Source organism: Colias croceus, chromosome 24 (genome assembly GCF_905220415.1).
Source record: "Colias croceus chromosome 24, ilColCroc2.1".
Taxonomy (NCBI): Eukaryota; Metazoa; Arthropoda; class Insecta; order Lepidoptera; family Pieridae; genus Colias; species Colias croceus.
The window spans coordinates 1,089,789-1,110,403 of NC_059560.1; the positions used below are offsets into that span (position 1 = coordinate 1,089,789).

Sequence of the window (20,615 nt, forward strand, 5' to 3'; positions counted from 1 at the left end):
GTTATCATCCTGTCGTGGTGTTAAATAAACAACGTTATAAATACTTATATTTCCATAAAACGACATTTTCAAACAAGGGACTTTTAATGTCCATATTAACTTCTCGAAATGTGACGATAATTTAACTTTAAAAATGTTTTATGAAATTATCCGTATAAATCAAGCATGAATGAGCTATCATAATTCTAACAAATTAATGTCCACCATTTAAGGTAAGCATGACGCATCGGACAACATAAGACATTTAAGTATCACATTACAAGTTCTTAAATCCTTTCTAATCTCCACTTTTTGCTTTTAAAACGCATTTAAAGATTAGTGGATGACATAATTTAAAATACACACGTTTCTAAGATTTTAAACTCATTAGTTATCTAAACAGGGTGGATTAAGTGGATTTCTGAACGACCACCCAATCGCGCGCGAACTTTGACAGATGTCAGATTTGGCGGCTTTTTAGATATTGATTTTTTTTGAATATTAACTTTTTTTTGTTTGGTAATGTATTCCATATGTACGTTATCGTTAATTTTATGCTCTGATTTAAATAGAATTCATAAGCTGCATCATCTGGGATTATTTTCTGTGGATATGATTATTCGATAATAATATAAAATCGCGTAATATTAGTGAATAAAATGAATTTGGTTTTACCTTATTCTATTTATTTAATAAACTTACAATTTTACAAACGGTTTGTCGCATTGTAAAGGATTTCAAAAGGGTTTAAAAAATACAACGAAGCATATAGTGTAAGTTTGTTTAAATGTAAACGATTTCGCAGCCGATAGATTGTGATTGAAATTTGCTTCGTTTTTCTCTTTTATTTTATTTGAACGGCTGAACAAATAGAACCCCTGTATATTGGATCGCTTTCGGGTTTTATACTGTTACTGTAAATGTATTTTGTTTGATAAATAAATATAAATAAAGTGCTTTTATTTGTCACAGAAATAACTAGTTATATTGAAAATATTGGGTGTATAAATAGACTGATAAGTGAACACACATATTGAAATGTATTCACTGATTTCGGATTATTAAACTTACCACTTAGGTATTTTAAATCCTTAGTTCACTTCTTAGAAAATATTGTCCGTGCAATTTAGGACGATAAAAAGATCTTGTATTATCTACCTATCTATCTTATGTTTATGTAAGTAATTGTTATAGAAATAACATCTTTACCCCATAATTTTAAAACAACATTATTTCAGTAAACAAAATGTGCTTAAACCAACGCCAAATTTTATTGAAAGAGCTTTTTTATTTGTTTCCTTTTTCAAGTGCATTTTCTTTTATGGCCTGCGGACATATTGAATAGAATTGGCGGCAAAGTTATTCTCTCTATGGCTCTATGGAGATTATCCTTTCGGGGCTGCCATTGCGTTGCGAAATTACATTTTTTATTTCATTTACATTGAACCCTTGCTAAAATATTGTGAAAAACATTTACTGATAGGTATGTTTAAACGTAACGTGTACCTACATATAATTTTATTGGTGAGGAAATAGTATGAATTATGAGGACGTAAATTATTGAAATAGAAAAGGGAAATGTTATAAATGTATCGTATTAAATCTTAATAATTTTGTATCAATGAATTATTGTACCATTTCAAGCTGTAAAACAATGTTTATTTAGTATGCAGTTAAAACAAAGGTAGGTATTGTAACGCTATTTTTAACTTAGTTTACAAATAAATTAATTTAAATAGGTATAATATTTTGATTAGTACAGTATTAACAGAGAAAATTAACCCGATATTTCCATGAAAATAAGATTTCAGCTGAACACTTACCTCTACACCAAGTGATAATAAATACAATGACATAATCTTAAACCAATACAATTTTACCGCCACAAATAGGTAGATTCGCGGCAAAATAAAGTTTCGTCGTTTTAGGATTTATACGCGGCAGAATTGGTTTTCGCTCAATAAAGCGTGATTGGAAGTGTTCTGTTACATGTTGTTACATGTAACGTATATATCGTAGTGTCGGGTTGCCTGTTGACGTTAAAATTAAATGGAGCGGACCACTGGGAGCAGTAGGAACGAATCAGTTTTTATGTTCATTTTTGACAGACGTTATGGCGGCAATGTTTTGAGGTTATGACGTTTGTTATCTGTCAAATTATTTGAGTGTTTTGTTTTTTTGATACTTAGAGTGATTTTTGTTAATTATATGTTTGAGTTCTTGTACCTACGCAAATGAATTAATTTTCGATAAAGAGTGTGTGGTTTTTGAACGCCTTTTATTTGACAAATCTACCCCAAAGGACAAAACCTAGGTATAAAATATTTTTTAAGCAATTATAAAGAACTGAGGAACTCTGTCTTTCTGTTTAGTTTATTTTTATCATACATACGACCTTAATCACATTTTCCTAAAATTGCCCTCATTTTATTATCCCCGGATTTAAATAAATAATTGTAAAATAATATGCGATTAATTCCAGTCATCCTATATTTATTTTTATAGAATATGTCAACAAAACGCGAAAAAATTAATAAAAAGTATTCCTTCCATATTGCGACACTCACACTACACCAGCTTGTACACGAAGGGTGTTCAACCAATGAAAAGATCGCGATCTATATGTGCGTGTGATCTATAGGGTGTGGTTAAGGGTTCAGTTATACGCAATTATAGTTTAATTGTATTATTATGTAATTGTGTTAAGGGTGGCACTTTTGAAATATTTTTTATAAGCATAGAGATTATTTTTTTAATGTTTTAATTTGGATAGTACATAATAAAGTCTATTTATATACCTACCCCGTGTTAGCCACTTTCTTTTTTAGGAAAATGTAGAAGTTGTTCGAACATAATATCTAAGTATAGGTAAGTATGCAAAATTCGACTTAGGATTTCACCTTCGAAATCGTGACTGAAATATAATACATATACGTTCACTTAAATATTATTGAAAGGTATCTGAATCTCATAGTTATAGAGTAGAGAATATAGGTAGGTACATAGGCGTTCCTCTATTAATATAATAATATGTATTTCGCTATTATTTGATACGTTCTTTATAAGATTCTCCACCCGCGTATGAAAATTTCTGCACGTATCGAGATGAAACATACATTCGACAAATCTGCATCACAAATCACAATACGGGAACAACGATATTATATTATTGTGTAGGTAGGTATATTATATAGGTAGGTATATTAGGATATTATATTATTGTGTTGTGTAGGTAGTTCCTATTAGCTGCTCCGCGCGGTTTCACCCCCGTGGCTCTACTCCTGTTAGTCGTAGCGTGATGATATAATATATAGCCTATAACCTTCCTCGATAAATGAGCTATCTAACACCGAAAGAATTTTTCAAATCGGACCAGTAGTTCCCGAGATTAGCGCGTTCAAACAAACAAACAAACACTTCAGCTTTATAATATTAGTATCTATCTATAGATGTGTATTATCAAGATACTTTGAGGGTATTCTTGTAGGTTGAGGGTATTATTGTAAAAGTAGTAGATGTAGAGTCATAATAGAATTTGGTGACCTATTGGATAATATTTGAAATTCTTCAGATTTTTGGAAATAGGTGGTGTGTTTATCTAGTTAAGTATTTTTATGAAGATAAATTTATTAAATTAGTAAGTAAATAAGTAAAATATTTATCATTCTAAAAACAACGACAATAAGTAGGTACTATAAAGTAAACAATTTATTATAGGTAATTTACAATTGACGATTTTTATATAACAAGTGCGTAAATCCCTATTTTGTATAGATTTGTGAGTCTAAAAATAAAATTTTCCTAACCATATGCAAATTCCTTCCTCTTAAGCTTATCCGAGAGAAAATCAATAGCAGGATGCGAGAGAGAGACGGTAATACTCCCATAACATGAGTGAAAGCAAGACAGCCTATCCCTAACTTGATGTCGGAAAATTAGTCTATAAAAGTATTAAGATGTGTTCAAACGAAATTGAGCTTTGCTACATTGTATTTAAGTTGGCTTTTCTATAATAGTGTTGTGGAATATAATTTTCTTTATAACGTTGCTCTATGTTCATTTTGAGCCTAAATATCTTGAGATAGAGTTGATTCTACAATGAATAATGATTATCTAGTAATTTGCGGTGATTTAATGATAAATGCGACCACTCAGTTTTATGTTTTTATTAGGAGCTTGCAATTAGATGAGATTACTGTAACAATTAAAGGTTATCCTTGTAATAATGTTATAGTTTTTATGGATTATCATTTTTATACGTGATACCAGAAATTGTTGAATATTATGTATTTGTTTGAGGAAACTGCTGGATTACCTACATTTGATTGATTTGATGATGGAATGTATTTTGATTGGAATGTAGACATAGTGTGTACTATCTAAGTACACTACTGATATTATTTTTAAGCAACTATGCAAAAACGTTTCTTTTTACGAAAAAAAATGTGAAAAGAGAATTATTGTAAAAATAATATCTGCCTAAAAATTACCTATAAAGCTCACCTAGACCATAAGTTTTTGCAAAAAGTTTTCCGAAAAGCTAAAGCAAATAGATTCAGGACTTATTTCATCACAATAACTTTTCAGTAGGTACTTACCTATGATTTCAGGATATTACATTGTTTTCATACATAAAATATATGACCTTATCTAGAAGAATAACGAACACTTTAAATTCCAACAAGAATTTATTACCAAACAGAGGGTTACATTTGCTACCAACTACCACCCAACTACCAACAACAGAGGGCTTTTATTTGGTACCAACCTAATCGAATTACAGCAGTTAGAGATTGTACAGTTATACCCATTATTTCGATTATGTGGGCAGATACAATCACACCATTTAAGGGTAATTGCTTAGGGTAACTCTAATAGGGTGGGAAATTGGATTTAGAGTATTCTGATTCAATGTTACACGATTTAGTCATTAAAATGTGGAATTGCTCAATAAATGAACATCCTGGGTAAGTGGGATATTAATCACGCGGAATTAGGTTGGTAGTTCGGTTTTAGGTGGAATGTTCAGTAGATAATTTGTAGAATAGGTAACTATACTTAGATTGTTGTTTAAATAGTTTTACAATAGGCAATCTTCTTTCGTGTATTGTGTATAATCTGAAGAAGTATCTGTAAGGACAGAAATCGTCTTTAATTTTAACAAAACAACAACATCAGTTTAGAAATTTTTGCTTGATTAGAACATTTTACGAACCCAAGTTTGATTATTTTTAATATCAACTTCAATTACGCCGCTCAACATAATATTTTATATGTAGAAATACTAGCTGAAGTAAGCTTCACTCGCGTAGTTACTACCCAGAAAAAAGCCCATGTGTCAATTCAGACAGTAATCTATCTCTCTACCAAATTTAATACAAAACCGAACATCTCATTTGCGTGAAAGAGGAACAAACATACAAACCTTCGCGTTTTAATACCTATAATGCTAATATCATACCAAATACGGCTTTTTCAACAATAAACAATGAAATGTATTGATTGTTATTGTTATAATGCATCTGAGTCGTCAATCAAAACAACGCGACGAACAAATTCTCATATCGTTAACGAAACGAGAAACACGCGGGTTTTCATAATGATATTGTGATATACGGGAATTTAGTTTGAGCGGGAACGCTTTGTTATGAAAACGCATGAAAAATTGGGTTCGTAAGTTTTATGTGTCGTAGCTCGTCGGATATAAGTTTTTGGATTTGTGTTTTTATAAGTTACATGGGTCTGTTTGTCTCTTTGAATGAACATTTATTGTTATGGTGGTATGTGTTCAAATGGGAAAAAGCCAATTCTAATTAGCATATCAATGAATTCATAATTATTATCACTTTAATTACAACTTAACAATTAGGTATAGCTTTCCATTCCCATAATATGCTTTAGTTGTAAAATATTACATTATAAATAAAATTAAATTATTCACTTAATTCAGAAACACCATACATTAAAAGAGGAACAGAAATGAAGTTCATTAAAACTAAATAAATTTGAATGAAAATACAAAAAGCGTCGATAAATAATACGAAATATGATCTGTATGTTTTCAGAACACGCTCCCAGCATCCCCGCTCAAGCATGGCTATCGATATATTTGACTCGCAAATATCGACATTTTGTAGCCAACACTAACTTATCGCGATGAATATCGATGAAAAACACGCGTTTTAGTTGGTAAAGCTCTATCTACAATGGAGCTTCGTAATACTATGGGTTTGTTTTTAGTTAAGTAACTTTTTTAAATACTGAATAGACTTAGAATTTTTCAGGGTGTTAAGTGATATAAAGCTTTTTTTTTTCAGCTTAACCAGATCAAAGTCAGCACGAACAGCTTTATCAGCAGCGGTTATTTATCATTAAGATTACTATCTTAAGTTCGTATTTTAGGAAGTCATTTGAATCTTCCCTATTAACCTTCGTTCTAGTTGTTAAGAAAGTGAGTATATACTATGTGGCTACAGAGTACAGGGAAAGGATCATAATTTGGCTACTTACTAAAAAGTTTTACATGAAAAAATACTTATCATATTAAACTTTTTTCTTTTTCTTGAATTCTTATACATATTTTTTCGGCGTGCTTACTCCAAACCAAATCTAGGTGATGGGCTTGACTTTTAAAGGTTGCTTTTACGTTGATGTCATTGCTCTACCTTTAAATATGTTGGCTTTTAAAGAGATAAGTGTAAACTAAACTTAAGAATATTATTCGTCCCTATAAGAACAGGTTGGGGACAATCGGCTGTCCAGTTTGATTGACGCAGCGCTGTTAATACAAATAAACAACGCGCCATTTTTGTTATTCCTTCATAGTTCGCGCTTTTGTGTCGTCTTTTATTAGGTATAGACTATAGAGTATAGAGAAACGTCAAACCTTATTAAGTTTGCTTTTGACACTTGACCTAGGTGGTGAATAAAAAAAAAAGAACACTTTTGCGAATATTTCCTCGTTCCATTAACTTTTGATTAACTTCGGGATACCTATGGGTGGACTGTGCATTTTTTTGTCTTTGAGTCAGGATCGATAATGTGAGTAAATTGCTAGTTTATTGGACGCTGAGAGCCCGTTTCCTTACTTGCTACGAATGTTCCTGATACACAATTACCTCATTTTCACATAATAAATTTTGATACATATTTTTTAATTTAAACTGACGAATAAGCTAAACACAACAGAATGTTATTTATAAACAAAACAACAGTTTATTAACTGAACGTATTTACGCGTGCTCTTTTTTGCAAAAAGCTTTTAATTTGATTTAGCTAAAATTTCAAGAACCGTAAAAATATAATATGTTGACTTTATTGTAACACATATCATATGTACAATACATAGGTATATTTTGTATATTTTAATCATAATACTGCAAAGGCCAATTTCATAGTAAAAAATATTTTGCACTATCACGCCTACATAATCTAATAGTTCATAACCATAATTTGAAGGGTGTAAAAATTACATCACGTTACCCCATCACTTGTAAACGGTCCCCGGGGTCCCATATCCCATAATCCAGTTATGTTAGGGGATCCCCCAATTACTAGACGCCATGTTTCTACACTTATTGGTTGTTTATTCTGATTGACATAGCGATTTGAAGTAAAATAATCTATATTTTTGGTTTTATGGCATTATCCAAGAAGCTTATATCTAATACACTGGAGATTGCACTATGACCTGAAATCCTGAATTTACAAATCAGCGTGGTCACTCCACAGAAAGAGACAAAAAATATAACTGACGTCATTCAAGGTCATATTTTCTTGTTACAGGTTAATGTTCATACCGAAATCTCCAGTGTATTAGATATAAGCTTCTTGGCATTATCTATTCAATAAAATTTATAATCTATACTAGCACAGATAATATAATAGTATACTAGATACTAGTATCTATAATTCTTCTTGCTTTGACCTTGCTTGAATTTTTGTAAATGACTTTAAAGTGTTAAGAATTTAACGATTCAAAAATGAATGTTAGAGCTTAAAAACTAGAGGTTTCTTATGTTCAGTTTATCAATCCTTTGTTTTCTGTGTCATAAATCGGTACTAATAATATTTTTACCACCGATGTAGGATATAGTCGTATCTAAAGTTATTTTAGAGATTGATGAAAAAATTGTAACAAGTCCAACTACTTATACCTTCGTGAGTTTTAGCAGGAGAAATTATAGCAAACTTTGGTATACATTTTAGTTGGTCAGACACACGGCACACCGCTATACATAGATCCTTATTTATTACCATTGAGTAACTATGTACTACGTACTAGAGACTTAGAGAGGGCACCGCTACTAAACTATTTGTAACACGAGTTAGAGTCATTCGTCTAAAACCATTTTTTTTTGTTACATTCAATTGATTTTAATTGATAATTTTAATAATATTTTTTTAATAAGATAAACAATATTTATTTGTTAGATTGATTGGTTTTAATTTATAAGTAAAAAGAGGCAGAATATCTACAAAGTGTATGACTCACTAGCCGGCCCGCTTCGCCGCGCTTGTTGCACAGATTTTGTTCTTGGTGTCCTCTCTATAATAATACCTCAATGCTTATTACCCGCATCATTTGCGTAGCTAGTAAAAATACTGGCACATCCTACAATATAAGACCATTGCAAAATCTGCACTCTTTTACTTATTTCCACTTATTTACGAATAAGTGGAAATAAGTAAAAGAGTTCAAGCTAAGCAGTTTCAAACATCGATACCGTTATCCCGGTTTCACCATACAATACAAATGAAAAACTCCAGGCGTGAATCGATCCATTAGTTTTTTCTGGACCGTGTATTATGTTGTCAGTGTAACGGTCCCCGAATTTCATTGGTACGACTTTTGTTTTAATGCGTTTTAGATGTCGTCTTTTTGTACTCACCGTAATTGTGTTTATAGCGATATTTAATATAAGGGTGTTTTTCAAGGAAAGAGTTCCTATAGGAACGTTGCGAAGTTATATCCGTTGTTTATAAAAACCTACTCTGGAAGACTCTCAGACAGAACAAATAATACTATGTAATATGTATTATATTGTTTGATGTAGAATGTATAAGATATTCCAAGTCATATAGACTAATAGTGTACCTACTTAATTATAATAACTGGTCAACCAATAAAAAAGTAATCATTTTTAAAGTTTACAAATTTTGCAATTGTATTTATGCCTGTATAGCTAATTAACTAAAAAAGGCATATACAACAACAAAAATCTACTACTAAGTACTAATACTAACTATTAATATTAAATCATTCATACTACTAAGTATATTACCATTTTAAATCCTCAATTCAAATTAAGAATTTAAAGGGTAGGTAAGAAAAAGGTTGTACATGTCACGTAGCAAGGATATTTAATAAATGACATTATAAATTAAACATAGAACCAAATAATTTAGGAGTCACTTCGGGGTAGCGCAAAAAGTGCCTACATTGGACGTATAGGGTAGTATAGCGGTAGAGACTGAGGATATTTATATAGCAATATTTTTATGGCTTTTGTTATAAGAAAATATAACAAAAGCCATAAAAATATTGTATTTATATCTCTTAATTACGTTTTATATAGAAGGTAGCTGACTATGTGATGTTCCTTGTAATTTTATTTCGCTTAATTTCATTTGATTAGTATAAAATTACTTTCTATATCCCATTAACTAGTGAGAGAAATATAAAGGATGACAGTATATGACGTGTCGGAAGACCAGTTCTTATTTTATAAGAATTTCCATAATTAATCTAAACCACAATATACAGATACATACAGTAAGGAAACTTCATACAAAATGTTCGAAATGGCTCCCCCCCCATCAAGCGTGTTTTCGAGGGTATTGAGGGGGATCGATAGTAGCGGGTGACACATCCATAGATTTTGAATATAGTATGGAAAAAAGTTTAAAGTGATGTCAATTCACATTAAATAAATATCGATTGTTTCAGTTTGTAGCCCTTTCAATAAATATATTTGTAAATACCGTATCTGACTACAAGTTAAAAAGAGACTATTTTTTAATTTCTATAGATATGGCAGCATGAGTTTTAAATTAAGTTGACATATTTTCTACCAAAATGATAGCTACAAATAGTCACTATTAGGAGTCCAGTCTGTTCAAAGGTCGCATCTTTTTTTACGCAATCTAGAAGAGCACGAAAATATAAAAAAAGGAAACCTTAAAAAAATCTTGTTTAAATTTATGTGCATAATTACGTAAATATTAGGGAAGAAAAAGATAGATATTATACTTAATTATTGTATTTTTATCGATACGTGGCGTCTCCACTTTGTCAAGCACTAAGCCTGTCAAACTATTTTCTTTTTCTTCCTAAAACAAAAAGGTAGAGGTTCTATGCTCGTATAATAATAATTTTAATTTATTTTTGCATATTTTGTGTTTTTTAATTTAATTTATCGTTTTAAAAATAATTTAGTAGGTATACCTACATACAAGTATTGTAAATTCTGGTTTAAAATAATTATTGAATATATGTATAATACAAATATCAAGCATTATAAATAATTTAGGTACATTAAATAGCCTTCGGCGTCCATAACAAAACTAGATTTCGAAATATAGCACTGATAAAAACGTATTTACTTTTACAAGCTGTATTAATTCGGATTGTTTCTTCTTGTAAATTCATATTTAGGCTACACCATTTTTGTATTTTAACGGGTTTTAATCTCCAAATTACCTCAAAATCAACTGTGAAAAAAAGCAAACAGAAATATACAGGCCGAATTGATAACCTTCTCCTTTATTTTTCAAGTCGGTTAAATATCAAAAAGTAACAGCCCTATAGCTATACGTCATAATTTCATGGGGGGGGCTTAGTTTCCTAACTGTATGTACGTAGTACATATCTGTCAACTGTGTCTTAACTCTCCTGTTGAAAGCTCTTCTATACATATAATAAATCTGTAGAAGGGTCAATTCTGTACATTGAAAATATTGAAAAAATAAATAGCAGGGGGTGTTACTGGATCGATACCAAACCCAAATATGTGATTAAAAATTTTTTTGTCTGTCTGTCTGTCTGTCCGTCTGTCTGTCTGTCTGTCTGTATGTGAAGGCATCACGTAAAAAGTAACGGTTCGATTTCGATGAAACTTGGTATAATTATACCTTATTATCCTGGGCATAAAATAGGATACTTTTTATCCCGGAAAAATACGTAGAAAAAAAATAAATCTTAATTTTTCTTAATATTTTCGCGCGGACGAAGTCGCGGGCGGAAGCTAGTTTATAATAAAGCTTAACATTTAGACACATATTAAGTTAAAATACCCAATAACGATTATTTCATAATAAGTTCATACACTCCAACATGCATACCTGTTTGTATACAAGCAGTTTCACTCCTTATTTCCGCCGTGTGGCAGCCCTACGTTCCCTCTACGATATAACTCATCTACGGCCACAATAAATTGCCTGTGACGTCTGCGGTGGGATATTTTGAACAATCCGCGGTATAATTTTACAAATGTCCTGCGACCATTACGTGCAGTTTCACAGGTTTTTCGCGACGCCCGACGCATCCGTGAGCGGGCGGTGTGCGTCTTTTGTGTGGGTGCGGTGTAAGGTATGAGCGGGGGCGGGAGCGGGAGCGGGGGTAATAAGCTGTGGGGTTACGTGGTACATGAAACTTGCGTGGGAGATGTAGTATGAGTGATATGGGATGCATGCGTGGTAGAAGGCGCTCACTTGGTAGGTAGCAAGCAAGCGTTTGAGCGGCAGATTGTGCGTGGTACAAAGTTACGTGCTTAAGCGTTACTAGGCGCTTTCTTTTTTACTTTTCTTTTCACTTTCTTTCGGGTGGATATCCAGGTGTTCCCCTGTTATATAATATTACGTTACGTTATTCACCAAAAAAAAAATGATGCTTGTAAATCGCAATATTATGCACAACAAACGAAATGGTACACTAAAAAACTACTTACCTATATATCTCTTAACTTAGGCCATACCCCAAGATATGTATTTATTTATGAATGCCGCGTTGTGTCGCCACGGACGCCTTTTTACCGTCTCGTATAATGACGCGCAGATTTGTTCTGAATCGCCGATATGCTGCCGGTATCTGATTTGTTGTGATTCCATTTGTTTCGAATAAAATAACGTTAGAATAGGTTGCCGTTGAACTATATGTTAGATAACAAACAAGTCAGTTAGTATGAAAACTAGATTTTTATTAAATTATACTAGTAAATATATGTATAGCATGTAAGAGTACATAACGATGTAACTTAAGGATGAAAAGATAAAGATAACGTATTAAACTATATGTTTAAGTTATATTATGAGCTGATCAATCTGGATATAGGTAGCTAAAGCGAGTGACCAGTATTCCTTCTATAGAATAGGTATGTGTATAATTTATAGAGCTTTTGTAGCTCTTCCAGAGGCTGTCTGCAAAAATATAAGCTTTTGGCTACAGATTCGAAGAAACGAACTTCTACTTTGTGACACTTTCTTTTCTAGAAAACGCACGAATTTCCTAGACACACTGATAACTGACTCCAGCTGTACCAGTTAATAGTATTTTTAACTCTCAAACACAATGCTCATTTGATCGAGGTTTATAATTATTAATTTTATTACAGACTAGCTTTCCACCCGCGGCTCGCCCGCGCAGTCAAAGAAAAACCCGCATAGTTCCCGTTCTCGTGGGATTTCCGGGATAAAAGTAAAAGCTATCCTATGTCCCGGGGTAAAAAGTAGCCTATGTCCTTTCTCGGGTATCAAAATATCTCTATACCAAATTTCATGCAAATTGGTTCAGTAGTTAAGGCGTGATTGAATAACAGACAGACAGACATATTTACTTTCGCATTTATAATATTAGTATGGATGTCTAATTGGAAAAAATATACTTGAAGAATGTCTATGCACTTTAAAAGCTTATATCCTCCATGAGAAAAATCTAACATGTAAATGACTTAATGAAATCTACAAATCACTAAAAAATTCCGATCAAATTATAAACATTAACACCACGCTGACCACAAATATCCGAAGAAACCACGTTATTTAAATATCTCACATAATACGTGATTAATCTTATGAAAATACACAAAAAGTTAAAATTTACTGCACCCGTCAGAGGGCACCACATTTGGGTGTTTAACAAAACATTACAAAAGGTATGGTTTTTTATTAATTTCCTATCGAAGCCTTGTTATAGAAGATATGTGAGTAATATTCAAAGATGTATCGGTTAATAACGCTGGCTATAAGGCTTGGTGTGTACTGGGAGCTTTTTGTTTTCTTGGTTTTTTATTACGCGATTTATTATGTAAAGCTTAGTTGATTGAGTATTTGAGATATTTGTTGTTAACATGCTATTTCACAAAGTATGTGTTTCAGTCATAAAATATAATATATTTTGATGAACATTATAAAAGCTTCTTTTCTTATTTCACCAATACACAAAATATATCTACCAGTTACACCACTACCATCTTACCACTGCTATTATCTATTAAGACGTTTTATCTATTACTAGTTAATAACATATATATTATACTAGCTTCCGCCCACGACTTTGTACGTGAATCCCCGTTTTTCCTCGTTCCCCCAAGAATTTTGTGAAATCCTTTCTTAGCGGATGCCTACGTCCTAACATCTACCTGCATGCCAAATTTCAGCCCGATACGTCCAGTGGTTTGGGCTGTGCGTTGATAGATCACTATATCAGTCACCTTTGAGTTTTATATAATATATAGATGTGCTATTCATTTCCATTAATAAAAACGGCCAGTGTGCCCCAACCCTTATGATGTTATCACATTCTCAGAAGGACATGTGCCGACTAATAAACTAATTGGCCGCTATGCTTGCGTCTCACTAAATTTATTTTATTTTATTTCATTTTATTTCACAACCGTAACGAATTCGATTGGATCACGTCTCAATTAATTTGTATCGAATATATTACTTTAATTAACCGGCTTTAATTAATGGTAATGAGCGAGTAATGTATTTGTATTTACTAGATGGTTATCGTTTGTAATAGATTTATATGTATGTTATATATTATATATTTGAACATTTTTTTTATTTCAAGTGACAAGTGACAAGTTAATTTTCGTGTTTTAATTGCGTATCATTCTTATAAAGTAATTAATTTAATTCTTATTTCTGTTTGATTGATTATGGCATATTCCAAGGAAAATAAGTTAAAAATAACCGAGTAGTTAATTACGGTACTGATATATGAGTAGACATATTTAATACCATTTTAACATTCGTAGAGTAATTTGACTAACCGTTTAATATTATTTTTTGATTAACCGCAACAATTAGCAAATGTCACCTCGTAAAATCGTATTTAATACCTCCCGTATCCCAAACCGAACCACTGAGCCTACAATAAATTATGTATGCCCAATATGTTTATCTTCATTGACATCACACTTCTGAGAACTTAAATAGATTATGGCCGACCGCTGTGTGTCATTATAACATTTAAATAACGATAAATATCTTATAAATATACGATGTCATTAATTTGAAACACAATGCTTTGTATGTTTCACGGGTAAACTGTTGAATATGGTTGATGGGTTTTGGATAAATAGTAGTTTATTTACACGTTTTTTAGGTGATACAATTTTGAAATGAGTCGTATCGGCAAGGTGAATTTTATGCGAGAGAAACCGCGGGGTAAGTATAGTTGATTTGATTAGATGGTATATAATAATAGGTACGTCTTACATTTTAAAAAGAGTATATACCATGTATATACCTACTGAAAGGGGATTGGTATGCGACGACATATTCTGACAGTCACAATAAGGAAAAGGGTTCAATCACTGAAGGACTAATTAGGTACAACAAATCGATCAATGAAACAGACAAACATTTGCCTCATAAGCCATGAGATAAAAAGCCATTCTTCCATTGGCAGCTTTTTCATGTCAGTCTTCTACTAAAGGCCTAACGTACATCACAGAAACAGATAAAACGCAGCAGTTCCAAATCAAAACTACACACGCAAAAACAGACTAGAAATGCATTTGTGCCAAACTCCATTAGGAACAATATTGCATTCCACAAATTCTGAAGCACATGAGTAGAAAGACGGTCTGAAGTGTATCCCGCGGTACCCCAAATTGAGAAATATATGTGTTTTAACTAATTACACTCAAATTCATTAACCGTGTGCGCCAACCGATGTATTCAGATAAGATAATATAATTTGTTAAGGGACGCCCGTTAAATGGACCTCATTTTATCTTTACAGTGATTACGAATTATTTATTACAACGTTATGTATGTAACTTGAGATACGTTTAGCTTTTAAACGTGTTAAGTGTCAAATGTGTAAATTTATCGATATTTAGCATTAGTTACTGGGAAATAGTCAAATAGAGTGGTCTAGTATCAAAATCCAGTAACGGTATATAAGCATTTGGACTGTCGAGCCAAAATATAAATGTATTTGATTTTGACCCTTGATATTAAAATCCATAACTGATATGATTAATTTCATCCATGACTTAAACTACCTAACTAGGTCTGCAAACTGTAAACTATCCATACCCAAGCACCACTCAGCAGCATTCAAGGGTAGCTTTCGATACAATGCCACTAAGTGTTGGAACAACATCCCACCACCATTAACCAGTTTGACAAATATTAATAATTTTCGTTTCCAATACCGGAAACATATTTTAAAATCCTGTTCTAACACTTAGTGCATTTGTATCGAATTACACATTAAATATCTATTATATAACATAATATTATATACGCATTTATTCTCTGCCTATCTATTCATTATAATTATTAACATTGTATACATAATTTCACTTTATTTATTTACATTATATACATAATTACATACTGATATTATATACATATTAATAGAAATATATCTTTCACTGAAACTCCAATAGTCACCTTGGGGTCACTGAAAATCAGTGGTGGTAAGGTATTAATCACCTTGCCATCATAAACTGAGTTGGCTCCATTTGTCAGGTCACTCACTGCCACATTGCCTACTTCTTCTTAGGAATAAGCTTCTTATTATTTTTCTTTTATTTGTTTTTCCTTTGTAAATCAATTTTTGTAATCACTTTATGATTCTGACAATAAATGTGTTTATTATTATTATTATTTTTTGCGTATTTATATCTCAGCATAAATGCTGGTAGCAGCCACATTTACGGGCGGAAACCAAGTAAATGCAGCATTTGTAATTTATTTATATGTGTCTGTCTGTCTGTCAAGTATTGTCATTTTCTTCTATTTGGAGGAATCTTCTTACTATTCTGCATGTGTTAAGTATGACTGCTTTTTGTAGTTGAATAAATACGGTTTCTTCTAGATGAATTTGTTTTAGACTTTGTTTTAAATGTTTGGGAATTACACCGGTAGTAGAAAGAACTATTGGTACAATGTATACTTTATCTTGTCTCCAAATTCGTACTACTTCTTCTTTTAGATCATTATATTTATTAATTTTTTCAGATATTGTTTTTTGTATATTATGCGTATTTGGAACTGCTATATCGATGAGGTAAGTTGTTTTATTTCTTTTGTCTTGTAAAGTTATATCCGGTCTGTTAAAATGAATTGTCCTATCTGTAAGTATGGCGCGGTCGTAATATAGTTTATAATGATCGTTTTCTAGGGCAGTTTCTGGTGTGTATTTGTAGTATGGCGTGTTTGTGTTGTGTATGAGTTTGTGTTTGATTGCAAGTTTTTGATGAATGATATTGCTTACCTGATAATGTCTATGAGTGTAGTCTGTTTGTGTTAGTGTTGTGCATGCTCCCGTAATGTGCTGTATGGTTTCTGATTGAGTGTTGCATTTGCGGCATTTATCATTTGCTATTGTAGGGTCTTTGATGATATATTTTCGGTAATTTCTTGTGTTGATTATCTGGTCCTGAATTGCTATCATGAATCCTTCGGTTTCCGGGAAAAGATTACCTATTTTAAGCCATTTATTTGATGCGATTGTATCTATGTGTGGTTGTGTCAGGTCATGAGGGTGTCGCCCATGTAAGTCTTTTTTTCGCCAATCTTCGATTTTTCGTTTAGTAGGATCTGCATCTATATTTGGTATATCTGTGTTTTCAATTAAGTTAAGTGGTGTGTATTTATGATCGTGTTGGAGAATGGTCTGGTGTATGCTACTGGTGCGGGATTTAGATTGGAAAAATATTTTTAGTTTGGATATTTGTTTCTTCCAGAGATGTCGAATATCTATTAAGCCCCTGCCTCCATGTTCTCTTTTGATAGTAAGCCTTTCTATTGCAGATTTAGGATGTAAGTTGTTATATTTTGTGAGTATCGTTCGCGTATTACGTTCTATTGTTTCTATATTAGTTTTACTCCACTTAATTATTCCAAATGAATAAGTCAATATCGGTATTGCGTACGTGTTAATGGATTTTATTAAAGCCTTGCCTGAAAGTTGTGTTTTACAAAGTAAACTTAATCTCTTTTTATATTCTGTAATTAAAGTCTTTTTAATAGTTGAGTGGTCTAGTCCTTTTAATTGCTTATATCCTAAATATTTATAGAGGTCAGTGGGTTCAATTGCTGCTATTGTTTCTCCGTTTTCAATTTCATAGTCTCCAGGGCGGACTTTACCTTTTATTATATGTAATGTCTTACACTTATCTAAACCGAATTCCATTTTAATATCTTTACTAAATCGAGCCGTAATATCTACAAGCTTTTTCATATCTCTGTCGGATTTTGCATAAAGTTTAATGTCGTCCATGTATATAAGATGCGATATAACAGTTTCTTCTACGTTTCGTTTGAAGTAATAACCAGCTTTAGAATTTTGTAGTAGATGTGATAACGGATTTAAAGCTAGGCAGAACCACATGGGACTCAAGGAATCACCTTGGTATATACCTTTTCTAATAAATATTTCTCTAGTGGAAATATTAACGTGATGTGTGCTGAGATGAAGTGTGGTCTTCCATTGTGTCATTATGTTCTGTAAGAAATCTACCAGTTTTGAGTTTACTTTATATATTTTTAGTATTTGTATTAACCAGGTGTGCGGAATACTGTCAAAAGCTTTTTTATAATCGATATATGTACAGTGTAAGTTTCTATTTTTTGTGGTTGCATGTTTATGAATTGTAGAATCTATAATAAGCTGTTCCTTACATCCCATGTGACCCCGCCTACAGCCCTTTTGCTCTTCTGCTATAATGTTGTAGCGTTCGATATGCGAATTAATTTTTACTGTAATAGCTGATGTCAATATTTTATAAATTGTTGGCAAGCAGGTGATAGGTCTGTACTGAGAAGGTAACGGGGAATAGTCTGTTTTCGGGAGCATATATGTTATTCCAGTTGTAATAAATTCGGGTATATTCTGATGTCCTTTTATAATATCACTTAAATTTTTAGCTAATGATTTGTGCAAGACGATAAGTTTTTTATACCAGTAATTATGAATTCTATCTACACCGGGTGACTTCCAATTGTGTAATCTAGCTGTTATGTTTCTAATATCGGATTCAGTAATTTCGACAAACTCCATATCTTCTATTGAACTCCATTTTTCTGTTTCTTCACTTATCCAATCAGCTTTGTCATTATGTTCCACTTGCTGCTCCCAAATACCCGCCCAAAAATCTTCTAACTGTTGTACTGTGGGTATATTTTGATTATCTTCTCTGTGTATACCTGTTTTCGGCTTCTGCAAGTTTCTATAAAATTGTTTTTCATTTGTTGCAAACATCTTATTGTCATTCTTTCTCTGTTGTGCTTTTTTATATCTTTTTAATCTATGAACTTTAAGTGCTAGCTTTTGTTTAAGAGTATCTAAGAATTCTTCTGGTTTTTTATTATTGTTTTCATGTCTGGTATGTGTGAGTCTTGTTTTAAATATAGCTTCTACTTTTTTAACTAATTTTTTAGACCTATTATTATTTATATATTGTGTAAGGCGGCCACAATCTGCTCTTAACTTTTCAATATCCTTTTCTAGTCTTATTTCCCAGGGAGGTTTCCTATAATTTTTTGATTTGGGGTCCTGGCGGTTATTGATAATTTTATAGTTTAGTTTCTCTGATATTACTAGAGCTGTGCAATATATAATTGTATGGATATCTTTTAGTTGTAACTCATCATTAATAAACTGTCCCAGTATCTGGCTGTTAAATATTTTTACAAGTTGATCAAGTTGAGGACTAAATCTTAGTTTAGGCAGTTTTGGTCTTACTGTTGGGTCTATTTCAGAATATTGCGTTTGTACTTCTCTAAATTTGTCGTATAAATCTTGAACGAGTTCATTTTCTGTCATATTATTGTTATCTGTTCGAATTACGGTGTCGTTTTCTAATGTAAGTGTTGTGCTTTCTGTTTGTGTAAATATATGTGAAGATTGTGTGGGTGATTGAGATAGCGAGTAAGTAGATAATATCATATTGTCCGTCGGGGTATATATTGGTGCGATCAGTTCATTAGTTTCTGTGTTTTGAATTTCTGTTTGTAGTTTCTCTTGTACTTCTTCTTTTAATCGGTTCAGCGTCTCTTGGTCCAGTAGTTTATTTCTTACTATAGTTCTCCTTTGATCAGAAATTCTCTGCTCTGACACGTTTATTTCTGGGTATTCTTGTGTGAAAAGTTCATGAAGTTGTTTCCTATATATAGTAAAATCTGTTTCTAATTTAGTTATATAGTAGTAAGTGCGCATGATAAATATGTTTACATCTTTGCTCCATCGCATGCGCACTCTTGGTTTTCCAGCTTTGGTGGACGCAGGTAAGAAGGCGTTAGCCTCCCGCGCAACATCCAAAGTCGGTGTGGGGGAACAAGGATTTAAACTAGTAGTAGATGGTGACGACGATGCGGAAGGTGTGTATGATATTATGCTTGGGCTATATGGTTCTTCTGGGGTATTCGCTCTGTCAGTCGGTGCGTCATTTTCGTCGTAGTGTTCGGCTGTAGTATTTTTATCGGTAGAAGCCCGCCTGCTCAGCTCCTCACCGCTGACGGTTCGCATGCTGAAACACCCAGCGTCAGCTCCAGGTGTGCCCCGGCGATCGCCCCCGGGCAGCGACCCTATACGTTTTCTTTTAGATAATCTAGTCTCCATATTAAATTCAAAAATCTCAAATGTTAAATGGGTAGTTGGGACCGTTGGTTGAGAAGAGTAATGCCGAGATGTTGTGGCTATTTTGGGTCTCACCTGCTTTTTTTTTTTCACAGGGTATAGTCAAGTTGGTAGTGACTATCAATTAAATGATCATGCCTTCTCGTAAGCCCCCCCACCACGACAAGGTGGTCCCGTGGGGGGGTTATTATTATTATTATTATATATAAATAATTAATAAATATGAATGGTTTGGTGAAATGGATGTAAATTGTACGGAAAAAAATTATACTCTAGTCTAGTCTCTACCCTAAATGAGAAAACAAACACGATTTTTTAAATAAAAATTGCCGTAAACGTAATAAAACCTATCACAAATCAGACTTAAATCATAATTCATAATCCAAAACATTTTTTGTTCCAAACTCGAACTTCTCGAAACCGCATAGCGCGCGATAATTTCGGCAAATCATTCCGAACCGATAATGATCATTATATCGCTAATGATGTAATGATTAACGACACGTATCGCGCTCGTAATGATTGCTAATGA

The 20,615-nt window shown here is 32.5% G+C and overlaps 1 protein-coding gene across 1 annotated transcript; it reads right to left on the reverse strand.

Moving 5' to 3' along the window:
* Positions 1-11,496: 11,496 nt before the first annotated feature.
* LOC123702610 lies at positions 11,497-20,065 on the reverse strand. The gene is made up of 2 exons (XM_045650370.1): positions 16,718-20,065; positions 11,497-11,607 (listed from the first exon to the last, which is right to left on the reverse strand). Exons 1-2 carry the CDS (start codon positions 20,063-20,065, stop codon positions 11,497-11,499), a joined length of 3,459 nt encoding a protein of 1,152 aa, XP_045506326.1.
* Between the last annotated feature and the right edge of the window lie 550 nt (positions 20,066-20,615).

Bases quoted from the DNA above. Each gene is read 5' to 3' on its own strand.
- LOC123702610 (XM_045650370.1), bottom strand. From the start codon at position 20,065: ATGGAGACTAGATTATCTAAAAGAAAACGTATAGGGTCGCTGCCCGGG. The intron at 11,608-16,717 runs GTAAGCAATATC...GTAACCCCACAG, and splicing joins ACACTCATAGACATTATCAG to CTTATTACCCCCGCTCCCGC.